The sequence below is a fragment of the Trichomycterus rosablanca genome, chromosome 24 (genome assembly GCF_030014385.1).
Source record: "Trichomycterus rosablanca isolate fTriRos1 chromosome 24, fTriRos1.hap1, whole genome shotgun sequence".
Classification (NCBI taxonomy): Eukaryota; Metazoa; Chordata; class Actinopteri; order Siluriformes; family Trichomycteridae; genus Trichomycterus; species Trichomycterus rosablanca.
Genome location: NC_086011.1, coordinates 244,814 through 262,981, shown reverse-complemented (window position 1 = coordinate 262,981; position 18,168 = coordinate 244,814). Strand labels below are relative to the sequence as shown.

The following is an 18,168-nucleotide window of genomic DNA, read 5'->3' as shown; positions in this document are numbered from 1 at the left end:
AATATACATCCCCTGAATACCCCTGCTGCATACTGCATAAAGTTTGTTGCTGATCTCATGGACAGAAGCCACCAGGCCAATGGCAACGTTAAGTTCGCTCGACTGTGGACAGAGCTCCTGCTTAATGTCAGACCTATTTTGGTGGTTCTTAGATTAAATCTGATTATAGGTATGTATTGTTTGAGCCAGCATTTTTTCCGAAACCCAAAATAAACATGTAAAGCAATTCAAATATCTGCCTATCTTGTATGTATTTGTAAACTTTTGACATCAGACATGTTCTATATCAAATAAACGTGTTGCTTTGATTATTTACAAACCACATATTGTATTAGAATGATTGTATTTACATTTTTTGGCATTTAGCAGACGCCTTTATCCAAAGTGACTTTTATTACAGTTACAGTATACAGCCTAGGCTATTGAGGGTTAAGATAAGATAAGATAAGACTTTATTGATCCCGAAGGAAATTGCAGTGTCACAGTACTATACAAATTACACAATTACAGTTACAGTTTACAAATTACAGTACAAGTTACACAAGGGAAGACAGACAAAAAACAACACAATTAAACATAAAAGGGCATAAGCAAAAAGACAGGACATTATCATAAGCAGCCGCATACATATTATTGCACTAAGAGAAATATATATTATTTTACAAAAGTACTGTATATTGCACTAAGATAGATAAGATATTGCACTGCAAAAGAAAATCAACACTGTTCGGGTGGCAGGAGATCCGTAGTGTTCCTGGAATGGGGAGAATTGTAAGGGCCAAACAGCAGCAACCTGGCAGTGGTGGGGCTTGAACCAGCGACCTTCTGATTACTAACCCAGTACTTTAACCACTAGGCTACAGCTTTTGTAAATGATGTGATTATTTAAGCGTTTAAAACTCTGAGACCATTCTGGAGGCTTCACTAGTGCAACGTGGTGCTGAGGTTGCGCATGCGTGTTGTGAAGTTGTGGTACTGCTCTGACGCATGCGCAGTGTGGCCCTGAACGACTGAGTCAGCGTTGGGTTTTGCAGGTCAGGATTGACAATAAAGGTCTCAGAGGAGAGAACAGGTTTGCACCAGGTAATCTCTGTCATAACATTAATGCACGATAAACGTCAATGTTTCGGTTTAATATTGTCACTAAGGTGCGAATGTTGTGAGAAGAAGCGAGACGCGTCAGCGCTTCATAACAACCGTCAGAATACGACTATGCTAAGCTAATCTATGCTAAGCTAACTGATCGGATCTGAAGTTGTCATAATAATAATAATGTATACGTGTATTAATAGTACTGCTACTATAGGTGTTATTGTTTGTTTAATATTTATATACATATTTACATCCTTAAAAATGGTGACGGTGTGATTTATTATACGTATATAAATAAATTGAGCCCGTGTGTAAATACGTATGTGAATAGGAAGCTAACTGATCTGCACTGATACATGAATATATCAGCCTGTTCTGGATCAGAATCAATATTTAACACAGGTTATAAATCATTACTTTATTAATAACTGTTTAAAATGCTGTCATGTATTTATCTAAATGGAATTTAAAGCTGACGATTCTATCTGTCACTCAGGTAAACGCCCACACTGGCTTACAAAAGTATTCATCCCCACCCTTTTATTACCATTTTACAACCTTCAGCTGGTAAAAGTACATTAGACAGGGTTTTTTATTTGTTTTATTTAATGATTTGCACAATTCCAGACAAAAGTTTACATGCACTAAATATGGAACATAAATTTAATGGCAGTTTTGGGATTTTTCCAGATTTACTATAAAATCCTTTATTAGTTCATTATAGGTTTAATAAAGAGAAAGCAAGAGAAGATTTAGTTTGATCAGGGTGGTACATGGCCTAAAAAACATTCAACATAAAAAAGATCCATAACATAAAATAGAAATATATATATGACAGACCTGAGACGTGTCATCATATAATCTATAGTTTCATGACGTTCCTCCAGTGCTGCACCCAGAGAACAATACAAAACCTTTGTGCACCTGTGCAGAGGCTTCTCCAACCATTCATCATCAAAGCAACTTGCTTTCAGTTTTGATTTCAACCTGTTTGTTTTTTATATTTGCACATTGCGTTGTGCTGCCAAACTTCTTCCTGGCTCACAAAAGCTCAAATTAATTCTAGAAGCAAACCAAGTAGAATTCAAGCGAAATACTGACAGAGTAAAAGAAATAAACCTTCAACCCGTCTACATCCATCAGCCCTGAATAATACACTGTGTGTATAATAATACACTTGGAGATATAATGATTTATACAACATGTCCATGCAGTGATTGGCTGAAAAGGTTCTGATTGTGTTTACGCATCGTTTCTATGTAAAAGCTGAAACTCTCAGAGCTTCGGCCGTTCCACAGTGTAACTTGACGTGCACAGAGAAGCTCTAAAGGAGAATGCTGCGGCAGGGTAAACTCCAGGTGTCCTCATACTTGCTATTTATAACACGTTGCTTATTTATTTTAGGTTTTGGGTAACGTCTGTGTGAATAAGCGAGGAAGATGAACGTGTTTGATCGCAACGTTAACTTTGACGCTCTCTTTAAATTCTCTCAGATGTAAGTAATATTCTATAAATATGTTTGATTTATTTTCTCTGATTGGTTTATCGTGGTCATGGAGCTCAAATAAAACGTGTAGGATTGCAGCTCGTCTTGTTTTATCACGTAATGTCGTTTATTTTCAGCTCACGCTCCACTCAGCATCACCTGAAGAATGTGTACGCTAGTCTGGCGCTGTGCATGTTCGTGGCAGCGGCCGGCGCGTACGTTCACGTCGTCGTGCGCTTCTTTCAGGTAACGTTTAAATAGAAAGCTGAAATATCTCGTCCGGTTCACTGTTTCATTTGATTACTTTATAATTATGTCAATATAATGTTTCTTTCAGGGTGGGCTGCTGTCTGTTCTGGGCTCTCTGGCCATGATGGCCTGGCTCAGCCTGACCCCTCACAGTCCCCAAACTGAGAAGAAGCGACTCGCTATACTCGCTGGATTTGCTTTCCTCACAGGTAACCCATAATACATCTATACATTCCTCAGCCGTGTTTCCATCCATATTGCATGTCTGTATTACTGAGCAAGTTTATTCATTTACAATCTCTTTCTGTAAAGCACCAACATGTTTTTAAAGTAATTTAGTAGATGTTAAAGTTGAGGTGTGATATTTGTGTTCTACTCTGTGTTACAGGGGTTGGACTCGGACCTGCAATGGATTACGTCATCAGCATCAACCCCAGGTAAGGAGACGCCCCAAAATAACTGTGGGGTCATGTGAGATCTGCAAAATGAGGGGGAAAAGTGGCATTCGGCTCAAGTGTGAAAATGTGCAGAATTAAAGGATAACAAAAGCTGAACGTGGGTCCAACTTTGCCTGTTTGGACGCCTGGACAGGTCGAAAGCACCACCTGAATCATTTTTTACTTTTTAATAAACAAAACAAATCTGATTTAGCAAAAAATCCCAAGATGGAACATTAGAACATTTCTCGTGCGTAACAGGTGAGTAACATCATGATATTTCTGACCTTTTTAACTGCACTGAGGAATTAAATCAGCGTCAACACTCTCAGCTTCGATTAGAATTTCCCAGTCCTGTTAACTCACCACTCGGGGACTGAACTGTACAGATCGAGTGTGTGTGTTTGTGTGTGTTTGTGTGTGTTTAGCATCATCATGACGGCTTTTCTGGGCACCGCAGTTATCTTCATCTGTTTCACTCTGAGTGCTCTGTACGCTCAGCGCAGGAGCTACCTCTTCCTGGGAGGTAAGAAAAAATAAAACTGCTTTTATTTTCTTTGTTCCAGTCTGTCATATATTAATCTAGACTGGTGGTTTGGAACACATCCATATTTTTATCGTTCTTGTTCAGGTACCCTGATGTCGGGACTCTCGATCCTGCTGCTGGTTTCTGTGATCAACATGTTTGTCGGCTCAGTCGTGCTCCTGAAGGTAAACGTTCGGTCGATTTAAGGAGGAGTGAAGGAAACGGCAGCGGGGTGACGTGTGTAACTTTGATTTTGTGTTTTGTCTTGTGTTTTCCTGCCTCAGGCTCATATGTACATCGGTTTGGCCATCATGTGTGGATTTGTTCTGTTTGATACCCAGTTGATTATTGAGAAAGCAGAGATGGGAGATAAAGATTATATCTGGTGAGTCTTCACATCTACATCTCAGTGTTTGTTTTCATCCGTTCACACTTACACTGATGAGCCAGAAGATGAGGACCAGTCACCTCACATGCTGTCAAAACAGCTCTGACCCAGCCAGACATCTGAAGGGTTCCTGTGGTATCTGCTACCAGGACGTTACCAGCAGGTCCTACAGTGCATCCTGGTTTTATCTCTTCCATGGGTAAACCATGCACACATGCCCGGCCATCCACGTGATCTTGGAGAAAACGGGACCAGTCGACCTTCTTCCATTGCTCTGATGTCCAGTTCCGATGCCTGCGAGCACACTGAGGTGCTTTGGATGGTGGACAGGAGTTGCATTGGCACTCTGACTTGCACAAAAGAATGGATGCACTGTGTATGGGACAAACTCCCCCCCATCACTAGGATTAAAATAATAGTTTAAAAACTTTTAGTACTTATAACATGTTGAACCCTGAGTCAGTGGGCATCAACAGCAGAGGGATGCATGATGTTCCTCTCCTGCTGTGTACACCATATTCTGACTCTAACATAGATCACCATGAGGGCCCTCTTGGGACACCAGCGCCCACCTCTCTTTAACCTAAACCCCCAAGCTCTGCATCTTTATCTATGATTTCATTTTTTTTATTTCTAGGCACAGTGTTGATCTGTTCTTGGACTTTGTGACTATCTTCAGAAAGCTCATGATCCTGCTGGCTATGAATGAGAAGGTAAAGTTCTCTTTGTTCAGTAGAACCCGACATTCATTCCTTTAATTTTGCTCTCGCTGTTTTTTTGTTCTCCCTGATTTTTGAAATTTAATCTTTTTTTTTCTTTCTGTTTGTGATTTTTAGGACAAAAAGAAAGAGAGGAAATGAGCTCAGCTTTGTTTGAAATAAAACCTGTGAGCTGATTTTGCATCGTGACTCTTTCCACCACTTCACTATAAGTCTTAATTTTATGAAAGCTGATAAAGGTTATACTGCAGAATAATCCTGACTACAATATTCTGGATTCAAAAACAAATGTGGAAAAAAAAAATTTGAATTTATTTTGGGGGGAAAAATTAATGTTAGTTTTTCTTTGACTTTGTGAAATGTGATGTTGAATAATAAAGAACAAACAGATTTAACAAAAAATTGTAAATATGTGAGAAATTTGACTACAAAACTTGCAATTACAGGTAAACCTTTTTAAATTTAACATTACTTTTATATATCTTACATTTTTTGTTTTCCAAGTCTCCCTTCTAATATAAATTAATATTTCTTTCCTGCGTTTATTCTTTGAATTGTAATATTTGAATTATTATTGTATTTGAATTATTATTGTATTCATTATTATTATTTTAGCTGCTGTAGATGCCAAAACTATAATGATCTTTACTTTGATGTTAAGAAGATTAATCATGACTTCTGATTGAGATGTAGCTCCTGATCTAGGCGTTTGAGTGCCGAGTTCTCTATATTTAATGATTCTTCTCTACTGCCAATTTCTTTGCCATATTTTAGGATAAACAAACAATAAACTGTGAATTAAAGTAAAGAAATCAAGTCACTTATTTTTGTTCACGTCATTCACACAGTGCTTTAGGTAAGTTCTAATGTTCATACTTTTGAATCTTTATTTAACTGAGCAGGGGAGTTGGTAACAGGTGAGGGGATCATCGGGTATAAAAGGATCCACCAAAGGATCAGTCTGTACAAGCAATGGTGGCTCGTCGCTCACCACTGGGTTCCAAACATTGTTCTTAACGAACAAAGCAAGATTGCAAACAGTTAATCCCTTCACCATTTACCATACATGATATTGTAAAAAGATTCAGGGAAAGGGCCTTCCCTAAACAGCATGTCCCCGTACCTCTGATAAAAATCAAGTGAAAGAAATGACATGGATTTCATTATCAGTTTTAATTTGTTTGGAAACAAGAATGTGGATTGAGATGTAGCCAAGGTTCCAGACGCAACATACAATAATACTTTATACATTTAGAAATAAAACTTTTACATTTTTAAAGCAAAAGATCAAAAAATTAAAACATTTTACTGTAATTTATTATAAATCATGAATCACTGATGTTTTATTCTTCTTTGAGCGGTGCTGTAACTCTGGTCCATGCTGGAGTTCTGAACATCACGGTGTGGGCGTGGTCAGTGCAGTGAAAGTGAGGAGGGTAAGCAGGGTCACTGTTTGGTGTGGGTGTGTGTATGAGTGTGTGTGCGCAGTGGAGTGTGTATGTGGTGGACGGGGCCCGTTACACAGTGGTGTGTTACAACAGCTGATGCATACCGAGCCGAGCCGGCCCGGAGAACAGAAGCGCTGGTATCCGGCAGAGGCGATCAGACATGTGGTGTAGGATGCACACGCCTTCCTGTACAGCACACCTGCACAGGTAACAATACAGGAGGTATAATTACCAACAACACACCTGCACAGGTAACAATACAGGAGGTATAATTACCAACAACACACCTGCACAGGTAACAATACAGGAGGTATAATTACCAACAACACACCTGCACAGGTAACAGTACAGGAGGTATAATTACCAACAACACACCTGCACAGGTAACAATACAGGAGGTATAATTACCAACAACACACCTGCACAGGTAACAATACAGGAGGTATAATTACCAACAACACACCTGCACAGGTAACAATACAGGAGGTATAATTACCAACAACACACCTGCACAGGTAACAGTACAGGAGGTATAATTACCAACAACACACCTGCACAGGTAACAATACAGGAGGTATAATTACCAACAACACACCTGCACAGGTAACAATACAGGAGGTATAATTACCAACAACACACCTGCACAGGTAACAATACAGGAGGTATAATTACCAACAACACACCTGCACAGGTAACAATACAGGAGGTATAATTACCAACAACACACCTGCACAGGTAACAATACAGGAGGTACAATTACCAACAACACACCTGCACAGGTAACAATACAGGAGGTATAATTACCAACAACACACCTGCACAGGTAACAGTACAGGAGGTATAATTACCAACAACACACCTGCACAGGTAACAATACAGGAGGTATAATTACCAACAACACACCTGCACAGGTAACAATACAGGAGGTATAATTACCAACAACACACCTGCACAGGTAACAATACAGGAGGTATAATTACCAACAACACACCTGCACAGGTAACAATACAGGAGGTATAATTACCAACAACACACCTGCTCAGGTAACAATACAGGAGGTATAATTACCAACAACACACCTGCACAGGTAACAATACAGGAGGTATAATTACCAACAACACACCTGCACAGGTAACAATACAGGAGGTACAATTACCAACAACACACCTGCACAGGTAACAATACAGGAGGTATAATTACCAACAACACACCTGCACAGGTAACAATACAGGAGGTATAATTACCAACAACACACCTGCACAGGTAACAATACAGGAGGTACAATTACCAACAACACACCTGCACAGGTAACAATACAGGAGGTACAATTACCAACAACACACCTGCACAGGTAACAATACAGGAGGTATAATTACCAACAACACACCTGCACAGGTAACAATACAGGAGGTATAATTACCAACAACACACCTGCACAGGTAACAATACAGGAGGTATAATTACCAACAACACACCTGCACAGGTAACAATACAGGAGGTACAATTACCAACAACACACCTGCACAGGTAACAATACAGGAGGTACAATTACCAACAACACACCTGCACAGGTAACAATACAGGAGGTACAATTACCAACAACACACCTGCACAGGTAACAATACAGGAGGTACAATTACCAACAACACACCTGCACAGGTAACAATACAGGAGGTATAATTACCAACAACACACCTGCACAGGTAACAATACAGGAGGTACAATTACCAACAACACACCTGCACAGGTAACAATACAGGAGGTATAATTACCAACAACACACCTGCACAGGTAACAATACAGGAGGTATAATTACCAACAACACACCTGCACAGGTAACAATACAGGAGGTACAATTACCAACAACACACCTGCACAGGTAACAATACAGGAGGTACAATTACCAACAACACACCTGCACAGGTAACAATACAGGAGGTATAATTACCAACAACACACCTGCACAGGTAACAATACAGGAGGTATAATTACCAACAACACACCTGCACAGGTAACAATACAGGAGGTATAATTACCAACAACACACCTGCACAGGTAACAATACAGGAGGTATAATTACCAACAACACACCTGCACAGGTAACAATACAGGAGGTACAATTACCAACAACACACCTGCACAGGTAACAATACAGGAGGTATAATTACCAACAACACACCTGCACAGGTAACAATACAGGAGGTACAATTACCAACAACACACCTGCACAGGTAACAATACAGGAGGTATAATTACCAACAACACACCTGCACAGGTAACAATACAGGAGGTACAATTACCAACAACACACCTGCACAGGTAACAATACAGGAGGTATAATTACCAACAACACACCTGCACAGGTAACAATACAGGAGGTATAATTACCAACAACACACCTGCACAGGTATAGAACACAGCTAGCTTGACTCTCCATCACACTAAACAGTGCAGATTATGAACTTTTCCAAAGACCCGTTATTATTTTATTGTATTTTTGTCTCAAACAGCCACAAAGTTCTATTAGCATGTAGTGAACCTCAGGCACTTAGTTTGTTAGGTCTAATTGTACAAAGGGATGCGTTGTGATATATATATATTATTTTTTTAATTGAATAAAATGTTGCTCCTATTTGTTTGATCAACACTGATCACGTCTATAAATGGCTAAGGTATCACCTCATGTTTAAGCCACAGTGACGCAAATTCATGAAGTACTTAAGAGTGTCTAAGTACTGTGGAATGTTTGAAAAGATAGATTAAATCAAGTCAAATTTATTTGTATAGCGCTTTTTACAATAGAATTTGTCTTAAAGCAACTTTACAGCATCCAGGACTGACAAAAACCCCTGTTGAGCAGCCAAGGGCAACACTGGCAGAAAAAAACTCCCTTAAAATTACAGGAAGAAATCTTGAGAGGAACCAGACTCAGCAGGGACCCACGTCCTCCTTGAGTATAAAATATCTGATAAGGCTCTTGTCGGGAACACATTTACATTTTTGGCTTTTAGCAGACGCCTTTGTCCAAAGCAACTTACAGTAGTGTGACAGTATACAATCTGGCAATTGAGGGTTAAGGGCCTTGTTTAGAGGGCCCAACGGTGACAACCTGGCAGTGGTGGGGCTTAAACCAGCGACCTTTTCATTACTAGTCCAGTATCTTAACCGCTAGTCTACCCCTGCCCCACTGTATTAATTATAAATAAGATTATTTAAATGTTTTCAGTGTGAGATTAAGCCAATTAACTACATTTTTATTTCTGACCTTTTTTTGTGAATCTTCTTTTGCAAGGGTGCCATAAATTCTGCAGCCGACTGTATATTATAAAACCAAGAATGGAACCATGGTAAGTTCTGGTTTGTATACAGTGTGTAATATTTACCATGCGTATCCACCATCACCTCTTTCTGACAGGCGTCCTGAATGTTCGCTGTGCAGTTTACGATGAATTTTGCAGTCGAACAGTCGTTATTCAACAACGTTTCTTCACACTGATAACACTGCATCTGTAACGAACACACTAACACACACACACGAACACGAACAATGACGAAGACACGACGAAATCATAGCTGTAACCTTATACTGTATAATGATAAAGTGAATGCCATGTGTGTGCATGTGTTCTGTAAAGCATACAGACAATATCAGAAGATTAAGACACATGGCTGCTGTAGGAACTAATACTTATTAATATCACTGCACTATCATTAGTAATTTAATCATGTTTAATTCATTAGAACATAAAGTTTAGTTGAAGCATCTTAGTGCTGTTTCACAACTATAACAATGACTGAACAATCATCCACACATCACTATCAGCCTCCTGAGGAAATTGGCGGGAAGGACTGGAAGTGTTCCAAACGGCTCTTTATATGCTACGTACCGTGCACTACTTAGTGCAATACTTAGCACATTTCACACTATTTAGCCCTCAGTAGGTATGCGGATTGGGATGCAGCCTTTTTACCTCGGTTATTTCTTTCATACTTTTATTTTATTTCACTCAGAAATTAGATTCTATGTATGAACAAGAATAAATGATTAATATGTGCAGTATTATTGAAATGTGTGAAATGTTTTTCCACTCTGATAATTTACCTCAGTAAAGCTAACTGCTAACTGAATCTGAATATGTTGACATGTTTATAATCAGAATTAGTAAATCTGACTGGAAATAAAAATGAAAGTTTTATGTATTCAGTGTAAATAAACGCGTTTAAATTTTGGTCGTTCTTTTGTTTTTGTTTTTAAATAATTATGTTCAAGTTCATTAAAAAATACATATTAAAGTGCTAAATCTATAAAACACCTTTCCCCTGATTTGAATTTAAAATTCTCCTTTTTTAATGTGCTTAATATATTTGTTTATTATTTTTATTAGTTTTTTTTATTCAGCATGTTTTCATTCTCCCTGCCAGCAGCTATTTATAATTTATTATTCTAACCAAGTGATTTTTAATGGCTTAAAATCTAGTTTGATTAGTTTACTGCCGATATGTAATTTATTGAGAGCTGTAGTGATCGAGTGAACAAACAGGTGATTAAAGGAAAATGTGATTGAATGAGTGATTGTGTGAATGTGATTGAATGAGTGATGGCGTGATCAAGATTCAGGTTGTACACAAAATGTTAAATATTTAATTTTAATGTGTATTAATCTCATCTATTAAATATAACTTCAGCCAAATGATTTTAGGATGTAGTGCAGGATCAGTCCACACGGGGGCGACACTTCAGCACTCAAACCAAAATGAAAACATCGTTTCTCTCACCAGGAATCAGTTTTTAGTTTATAAGGTTTAAAAGTGACAACATGAAACTGCAGTGATGTAAAAATCAAAACTTTAAACTTTTAATAGGGTTTATACTTGTGGCTCAAACATTTAGAAATGTTTTCCTCAAAAATGCAAATACATTAAAATAAAGAAATGTCAGGGTTTTTGTTTTTTTATAAATGAGCGAAAATAAGTGATCTGAATCAGCCTCCTGTTATTACATCAAAATATTTTAGCATCTAGTATATTGAGACATAAAAACAAAAAAGTTTTCTTTTTATTTGTTTTACATTTTATCTTCATTTTAATGCATCAATAAACATTTTAACTGAATAAAGGAAAGAAACACCACATACAAAACACAGAATTGTGAAATCTTACAATGTAGATTAAATAACCTTGATCATCATAATTACTGTTTATTAGGTATTTGTTTGTCGTGGTTACCTCTGAGCTTAAAGAACTGAAATTATTACCTGTTAAACTGTGAGGATTATTAATATTAGAAATGAGAAACATGAGAACTGTGTAAATATAAAAAGTCTCTCAACACCAATAAAGTCGTTTTTAGTCTAATAAAACATTCTGTGGCCAAAGTCTTTATTTAAAAGTATATTTTCAATTAACTTCTGTTCACATTAAGATCATTTTTATTTTTTACTTTGCATGAAATCAGATTTCATTAGTAAATATTTATAAATATGTAAAGTGATTCAGCATCCGTCAGACCTGAGACCAGTTTCTTCTCTGGAAGAATTTCATTCAGCCTCACTTAGAATTCAAATGCACTGATGTGTTTTACATGGCTGCTCCTTTACCCAAACTGTTTTTAATCAATACATAAAACTGATAAGCTTCAGAAACTCAGTGTAAGTAAAGAGCTGCATTCATGATTAGAATAATCAGTGTGTAAATGCTCCTAATGACTGTTTCTGTGTACAGGTGTGTGTGTGTGTGTGTTCTGTAGTGTGTGGTGTAGTATCGTACCTGTAGTGAAGCAGCAGACACACAGATACCAGGTGAAGAGAAAAAGTGCTCGCATTTTCCTTTAAATCCATCAACCACGTTCTCTCCTCCTCTGTTCCCCTCATTCAGTCATCTGTCCATCTTCTGATAGAGCCGAGCGTCCGTCTGTACGGAGGTACTGAACTACTCTCACAGTACTCACTAGAACACTGACACTGACTGACTGTCCACCAGTGCAGGAGAGAGAGGGAGAGTGTGCTGGGGGGTGGAGGAGGTGGAGACTGAGAGGAAAAAGTGCGTTTGAATTTAGTGTTTGGATTTTGATTATTGAACATGGCACATCCTTACTCTATAAAATTCAAATCCTGTAACATTCAGTCGCCTGAAATTTCATTCAGAAGATGAGTTTGTTTGTTTATTAGGATTATAACGTCATGTTTTACACTTTTGGTTACATTCATGACAGGAACGATATTTACTCATCACACAACATTCATCACTTCTCAAGATTATGTTGAACACAGTCATGGACAATTCAGTGTCTCCAATTCACCTCACCTGCACGTCTTTGGACTGTGGGAGGAAACCGGAGCACCCGGAGTAAAACCACGCAGACACGGGGAGAACATGCAAACTCCACACAGAAAGGACCCGGACCGCCCCGCCTGGGGATCGAACCCAGGTGTGAGGCTGAGAGGCGACAGTGCTACCTAGCAGATGAGTTCCCTAACCCGAGTCTTTGAGTTTAAGCTTTACTGCTGACCCAAATGTTTTGAACCTGTTGGAGCTGAGGCGTATTCAAGTAACGCAGCAGATCAGAGATTTTAAATACAAACACAAAGTCCTGCAGAGATGCTGTGAGACGTGAAACCAGCTCATGTGCTATAGGCAGCACTGGGTGTCTGATAAGCAGCAAATCATGACTGATAACAAGCAGTGTGTCTGATAAGCGGAAGCAATGTCATATTAATGCTCGGTGTCCAAATACTTTTGGCAGTATGGTGTATATGTGTTTGAGACGGTGGAAGGGAGATAATGAAAGAACAGAGAGCTATAAAGAGAGAAGAAGAGTGATAACGTACTAAAGCTCCATTTGGAGAAATAATGGTGCAATAAGAGAGAGAAAAAGTGTAAGATCAGGAAATATTGGGACGGAGAGATAAACAAAAAGGATGAGTGTGTTTTAGTGTGAGAACGATCTCCATTACTCACAGTGTCACCGAGAAAACAGCAATATAGTTGTTTTGTAGGGGATTCACCTTAACCTCATGAACCACACCGAGCCATCAGCACATCTAAAATCCTATTATTATTATTATTATTATTATTATTATTGTTGCTTTTTACCCTCTTGCATCCAGTTTGGATATGCTCAATTCCTCTGCACGCTCAGGCGACTGAGATTGGTAAGAATGGTGCTCTTATATGGATTTTTTTCAGGCAATATAAGCAAGCAGGAACTCTCCCGTTAATCATGTGTAGGGACGCTGGTTCTCACAGTGTGGTACCAGTACTACTGGAGCTACGTGTAGATTTATCATGTGGTACTTTTTACCATTTATTTATACAAAGATGGAGGAGGAAGGAAGTTCACGTGTGTGTGTGTGTGTGTGAACTTACAGGATCTTCTTATGTTTACTACATTCAGAGTTTTAAAGGTTTTCGTCAAGAAGTTTGAGAACCTCTGGTCTACAGTGAACACTAAGCATGGAGAAGCAGAACCTGGGTTTGATGCTGCTCTTGGGTGGAACCAACTGTCAAAGAACCTAAAGGCAGCCTTCAACAGAAGCCAGAAACTAAAATAAAAACTCAAATCAAACATTATTACTAAAATTAAATGATCAATAATCACAGTTACCACAGTGAAACATTTAAATCCTCTGACGTTAAACAGCTTGGTGGTTTCACTCCGTGATTTGTTCTCGTTTATTTTTTCTGTTCACACGTGCCTGATGACATCAAAATCAGAATGTGATTACATGGAAGATTACAGAGAAAATCAGAGTTTTTTTGAGTGATTGATGCTGATAAATCGTGCAGTCTGATCAGCAACATGAAGCATCAAGATTAACACTGTGAATAATCAGACGTCCTTTTCATCCTTGGCTTCCACATGAGGACAGTGAATCGTAGAGAGAATCACTCAGGGATTCGGGGGTTTCGGTGGGATGGGGACGATTTGGGGATAAGAGTTCGTCGTTTTGTTCCTTTATCAGATCCAGTCCTCCGTCTTTCAGAGCTTCCCCACCACCGCGGTTCCGACGTCGGACCTTTCTGCTCCCTGACAGTGGGACACTTCTGGCTTGAGCATCACGAGGAACCTGGGGAACTCTGTCCAAACTCTGCAAAGTGAAACAACTGTGTTAGTTAGGTAGAGAACCAAAAATGTTCCTCAAGCTGAAGTATTACTACATTTAAAGTTTTGTATTTAGCAGAAGCTTTTATCCCAGTCATGGAAACCTGACAGTGGTAGGTTTTGAACCAGCAAGGTTCTGATTACCTGCAGTACCTTAACCGCTGAGCCACCACTTGAGCGCATCAGCAGGTACTTCTTATTCCAGGAGAAGATCTGCATGCAGTAAATAAGCAGTTTATAATAATTCTAACTCTGTTCTGAAAGGTCGTTTGGGGGTTGAAGTGTTTTGGTGAGCGAGCGTATAAAATAATAGTGTTTTTCATCCGATTCTTCGTCATCGTCTTCTGCTGGGTTTCCATGGTAACCGCTGACCCAATCCCGTGAGAGACGAGGTTAATCATCAGCACTTAGATGATGTTTTTGTGGTCTTATTTTATCTAAGTGCTGTGTAATATCTGGAGAAAGATCTGTAGAGGACGGTTCAGCACACACACACACAGAGCTGTACGAGTGTGTGTGTGTGTGTGTGTGTGTGTGTGTGTGTGTGTGTGTGTGTGTGTATGTTACAGTATGGTGCTAGATGGATGATTGAGGTCAGAATTATTATAGTCAGTGGTTTATTTTGTAATCATCAGATCGAACACACAGACGTTCTTACAGAATAACAACAGGTAAAATCAAACCTCACACTTACACACAACACTTTAGTTTCTTTGTCTGTTCCTGTATTCTGCTGTAATCCCAGTGTATAAAATAATGCTTTTTAAATATTACAAATATGAATAATAAAAAATACTGGTTTTCTAAATGCTGTAAATTAAATTAAATACAGCAGTATCTTGTAACTCAACATCCTTTAACTCAAAATCTTTAAAACTCAACACCCTTCGTCAAGAAACTTGCACCCTTAAACTCAACGTTTGTGTGACTGTCGATTTGTTCAGCACTCGGTTTGATCAGTAAACCCTCACCAGCGTGTGAATCTGATCTGAATCTGCATCAGTGTGGAATAAGCGTCAGATCCAGGGTTACAGCTCCACATGTATCTGTGTTTATCTGGATTCTCCTCCCTGTTTCACTTTTAAACTTGTGTTACAGCTCCAGCTTCTGAGAAATGGTGAGAATCAGAATCAGCTTCTCCCAGAGTCTAAAACGCTTCTGGTTGAAAATAAAGCTTAACGTGGTTTAATGTAGTAAAAGAAGGAGACAGGAGCACTAAACTTCTCTTCATTATTACTGCTCATAAGTTCCTCCACTAATCACATTCCTCACTCGCTGTTTTACTACAGTAAGTCACGGTAAGTTTTGTGCACCGCCGTCACACTTCATAGGAAATAACGGCACAGTGGCGCAAAAGCGGTTTTGGCACTTCTCGTGTAAATGCGCCGGTGCTGAAGGGATTACAGTATTCCAGGATCAAGCATCTCCAGCATTAAGAAGCGTCAGGAAACAATAAAGAAGTAAAACTAAAGTGCAGCTTTTATTGTATTTTTATTGATGTGTAACTGTTAGTAATTGTATTTCAGTGTGTTTATATTATATTTGTGTTATTTTCAGTGTTTAAGTGTCAAAAACAACCTCATTATTTTACATGAGACTAAAATATCTGCAGCTCCACGGGACCATGGACGCATTAACAGGTTCTCCCAAACATCCATATGGGGAAAAATACCTCGAAACTCAACGTCTTTAAAACTCAACCACTCCCAGAACCCACTGAGGTCCAGTTTCAAGATACCGCTGTATATAGGTTTTATTTCTGAAGCGAGTACAGTATTAAACTTCCACTTTATTAGTAAACAGTAAAGGAAATAAATCAGTCTGTGATTATTTTAATTTAAAACAAGTAATTATTTAAGTTTTCAGTAAGATGAGAGCTTTAGTCAGACTGAGTTGGATTCCTCTGAGCACCTCTGTGTAGCGCTGTGACGGGACGTTCACCTGTAACGTTTACACCTGACCGTATCGATATCGACACACACACACACACACACATGTATTTGTATAGTGGTTTTGTAACACATTAACAAACCAAACTGATAAAACATGATGTGTTTTTGAACAGAATGATTAATTATTCACGTATTTCATGTTGATTGATTTCCCCCCCTGAATGCTTCACAGGAGACGAGCGTGAATCCCCACTGAAGATGAAGTGCAGACGTACTGAAGTACACTGAGCTGCACCGAGCGTTTGATGATCTTCTGCATGGTGCTGTTTGGTGGATAAATGTTTCTTTTTTCTGCCTCTGGCTCTTTAAGTTTGTTTTTGTTTGGAGCGGCGCTAATATTGAGCGAGAATCAATATTTTTTTCCGATATTTGACAGGAGCAGCTTGTGATTCATTCTTATGAGAAGAGCGCAGCCTCAGGTGTTTCATGATGAAGAGCGCCCAACTCCAAATCTGGGTAACACCGGTACAGACGGACGAGAAAAAGCTTCGACTGATCGACTCAAAACTATTTTAAACCGATGGAGAAAAAATCCCTCCCTATTAGTGGCCGACCGATATATCAGCTGAAATCAGGCACCAGTATTGCTTCTTTATAATCTGTCGTACCGAAGCATCACTGTTCACCACGCCGTACCTACTGCTTCATGTTTATCTGCCTGCTGCACTGCAATTATAAATGCCGACCATGAATACATGAGCACAGACAGTGTACACAACATGTATGGAGGAACACACTACACTCTCTGTGTTCCTCCACCACCCAACTGATATCTCAACCAGACGGTAGGAGGCGCTGTTGCAGCATCCATCATTCTCTCTAATTATGTCTGTATAGTGCCCGACTAGGATGGCAGAACCACTGAGATTTGAGCTCTGACTCTACCCATGCACCCCTAGTTTACAGAAGAACACACACTGAACAGAACTCGGGAGTGATGAATTTATGCTGGACTTTTGATGTTGCATCGATTTGGACCTCTTGTTGATCTGAATACTTGGAGTTGAAATTTGGTTGTTTATGGTATGTAATGTGTATGTAAGTTCCTCCTGCGGTGTAACACAAACTTCTGTATGTGGGTTAAGATTGAAGAATGAGGACTAAGTTTAGCTAGGGTTTAGACTCTTGATTCATGTAGAAGAGACTAAACCCTAGCTCAGTTTAGCCCACATATAGCTGAATGTAGTTTATTATCTCTACTCTTTATAAGGACAGTTTGCCACTGATGGCATTTTGCTAGCCATAAATATGTAGACGTCCATGTGCTGGTAATTTATATAAATGCCACTACAATTTTCTCCCCGAGTGAAACTGGAGAAAGACTTGAACGCCCTTCTGTCATTGAACTGTTTAAAATCAATAAATATTCTGAGCAGGAGTTTTATCGGGTCCGTGTTCATCAAACCCCGAGCACATCGGCTGAGGAAGTGCTGAGTGAGTGAATGAATGAATGTGTGAACTTTATTCTTCGCTGACCTTCATCAGGTTATAATGATGGGTTCCTGCTGCAGCTTTATTTATATCGAGTTTCTTATCCCATCACTCCAGACCTGCTCACTAATGATCCACATCCACCCACCCACACAGACGCAACCCAGAAATATGGGTTTCAGTCGGGATTACTGATCACCGTGCTGCACTGCACCATCTCATCTGGGACTCTGGGACGGTCAGTACTGAACCGGCTCATTCCACCATATTCCCTTATTTCATGTATTATTCTGTCCAGGTGAATCTTCAAGCTGTCCTTTAAAACATCCAGTTTCAAGC

The 18,168-nt window shown here is 39.1% G+C and overlaps 3 protein-coding genes across 3 annotated transcripts in view; 1 reads left to right on the top strand and 2 right to left on the bottom strand.

The window, feature by feature from the left end:
- Window positions 1–984: 984 nt before the first annotated feature.
- Window positions 985–5,709, top strand: tegt (testis enhanced gene transcript (BAX inhibitor 1)). The gene is made up of 10 exons (XM_062986885.1): window positions 985–1,083; window positions 2,497–2,587; window positions 2,716–2,824; window positions 2,916–3,036; window positions 3,216–3,264; window positions 3,693–3,790; window positions 3,896–3,975; window positions 4,075–4,175; window positions 4,816–4,891; window positions 5,015–5,709. The coding sequence occupies exons 2-10, from the start codon at window positions 2,532–2,534 to the stop codon at window positions 5,036–5,038; spliced, it is 714 nt and encodes a 237-aa protein (XP_062842955.1). The 5' UTR covers window positions 985–1,083; window positions 2,497–2,531; the 3' UTR covers window positions 5,039–5,709.
- A 346-nt stretch (window positions 5,710–6,055) lies between these two features.
- On the bottom strand, window positions 6,056–12,253 carry LOC134301989 (ly6/PLAUR domain-containing protein 1-like). The gene is made up of 3 exons (XM_062986942.1): window positions 12,112–12,253; window positions 9,729–9,866; window positions 6,056–6,544 (listed from the first exon to the last, which is right to left on the bottom strand). The coding sequence occupies exons 1-3, from the start codon at window positions 12,164–12,166 to the stop codon at window positions 6,294–6,296; spliced, it is 444 nt and encodes a 147-aa protein (XP_062843012.1). The 5' UTR covers window positions 12,167–12,253; the 3' UTR covers window positions 6,056–6,293.
- Window positions 12,254–13,989: 1,736 nt separating this feature from the next.
- The window catches only part of LOC134302117 (nck-associated protein 5-like), a 29,761-nt gene continuing 25,582 nt past the window's right edge, over window positions 13,990–18,168 (bottom strand). The window contains exon 13 of the mRNA XM_062987166.1: window positions 13,990–14,432. Within this exon, the coding sequence (XP_062843236.1) occupies window positions 14,187–14,432 (246 nt within the window). The 3' untranslated portion in view covers window positions 13,990–14,186. The remainder of the gene's footprint in view (window positions 14,433–18,168) is intronic.

Excerpts from the sequence above, each read along its gene's own strand:
- tegt (XM_062986885.1), top strand. The coding sequence starts at position 2,532 with ATGAACGTGTTTGATCGCAACGTTAACTTTGACGCTCTCTTTAAATTC. Across the intron at positions 2,825-2,915 it reads TCGTCGTGCGCTTCTTTCAG|GGTGGGCTGCTGTCTGTTCT; the intron begins GTAACGTTTAAA and ends TGTTTCTTTCAG. Across the intron at positions 4,892-5,014 it reads TGCTGGCTATGAATGAGAAG|GACAAAAAGAAAGAGAGGAA; the intron begins GTAAAGTTCTCT and ends TGTGATTTTTAG.
- LOC134301989 (XM_062986942.1), bottom strand. The coding sequence starts at position 12,166 with ATGCGAGCACTTTTTCTCTTCACCTGGTATCTGTGTGTCTGCTGCTTC. Across the intron at positions 9,867-12,111 it reads TGTCTGCTGCTTCACTACAG|TGTGTTCGTTACAGATGCAG; the intron begins GTACGATACTAC and ends TGTGTGTGTTAG. Across the intron at positions 6,545-9,728 it reads GGTGATGGTGGATACGCATG|GTGTGCTGTACAGGAAGGCG; the intron begins GTAAATATTACA and ends TTACCTGTGCAG.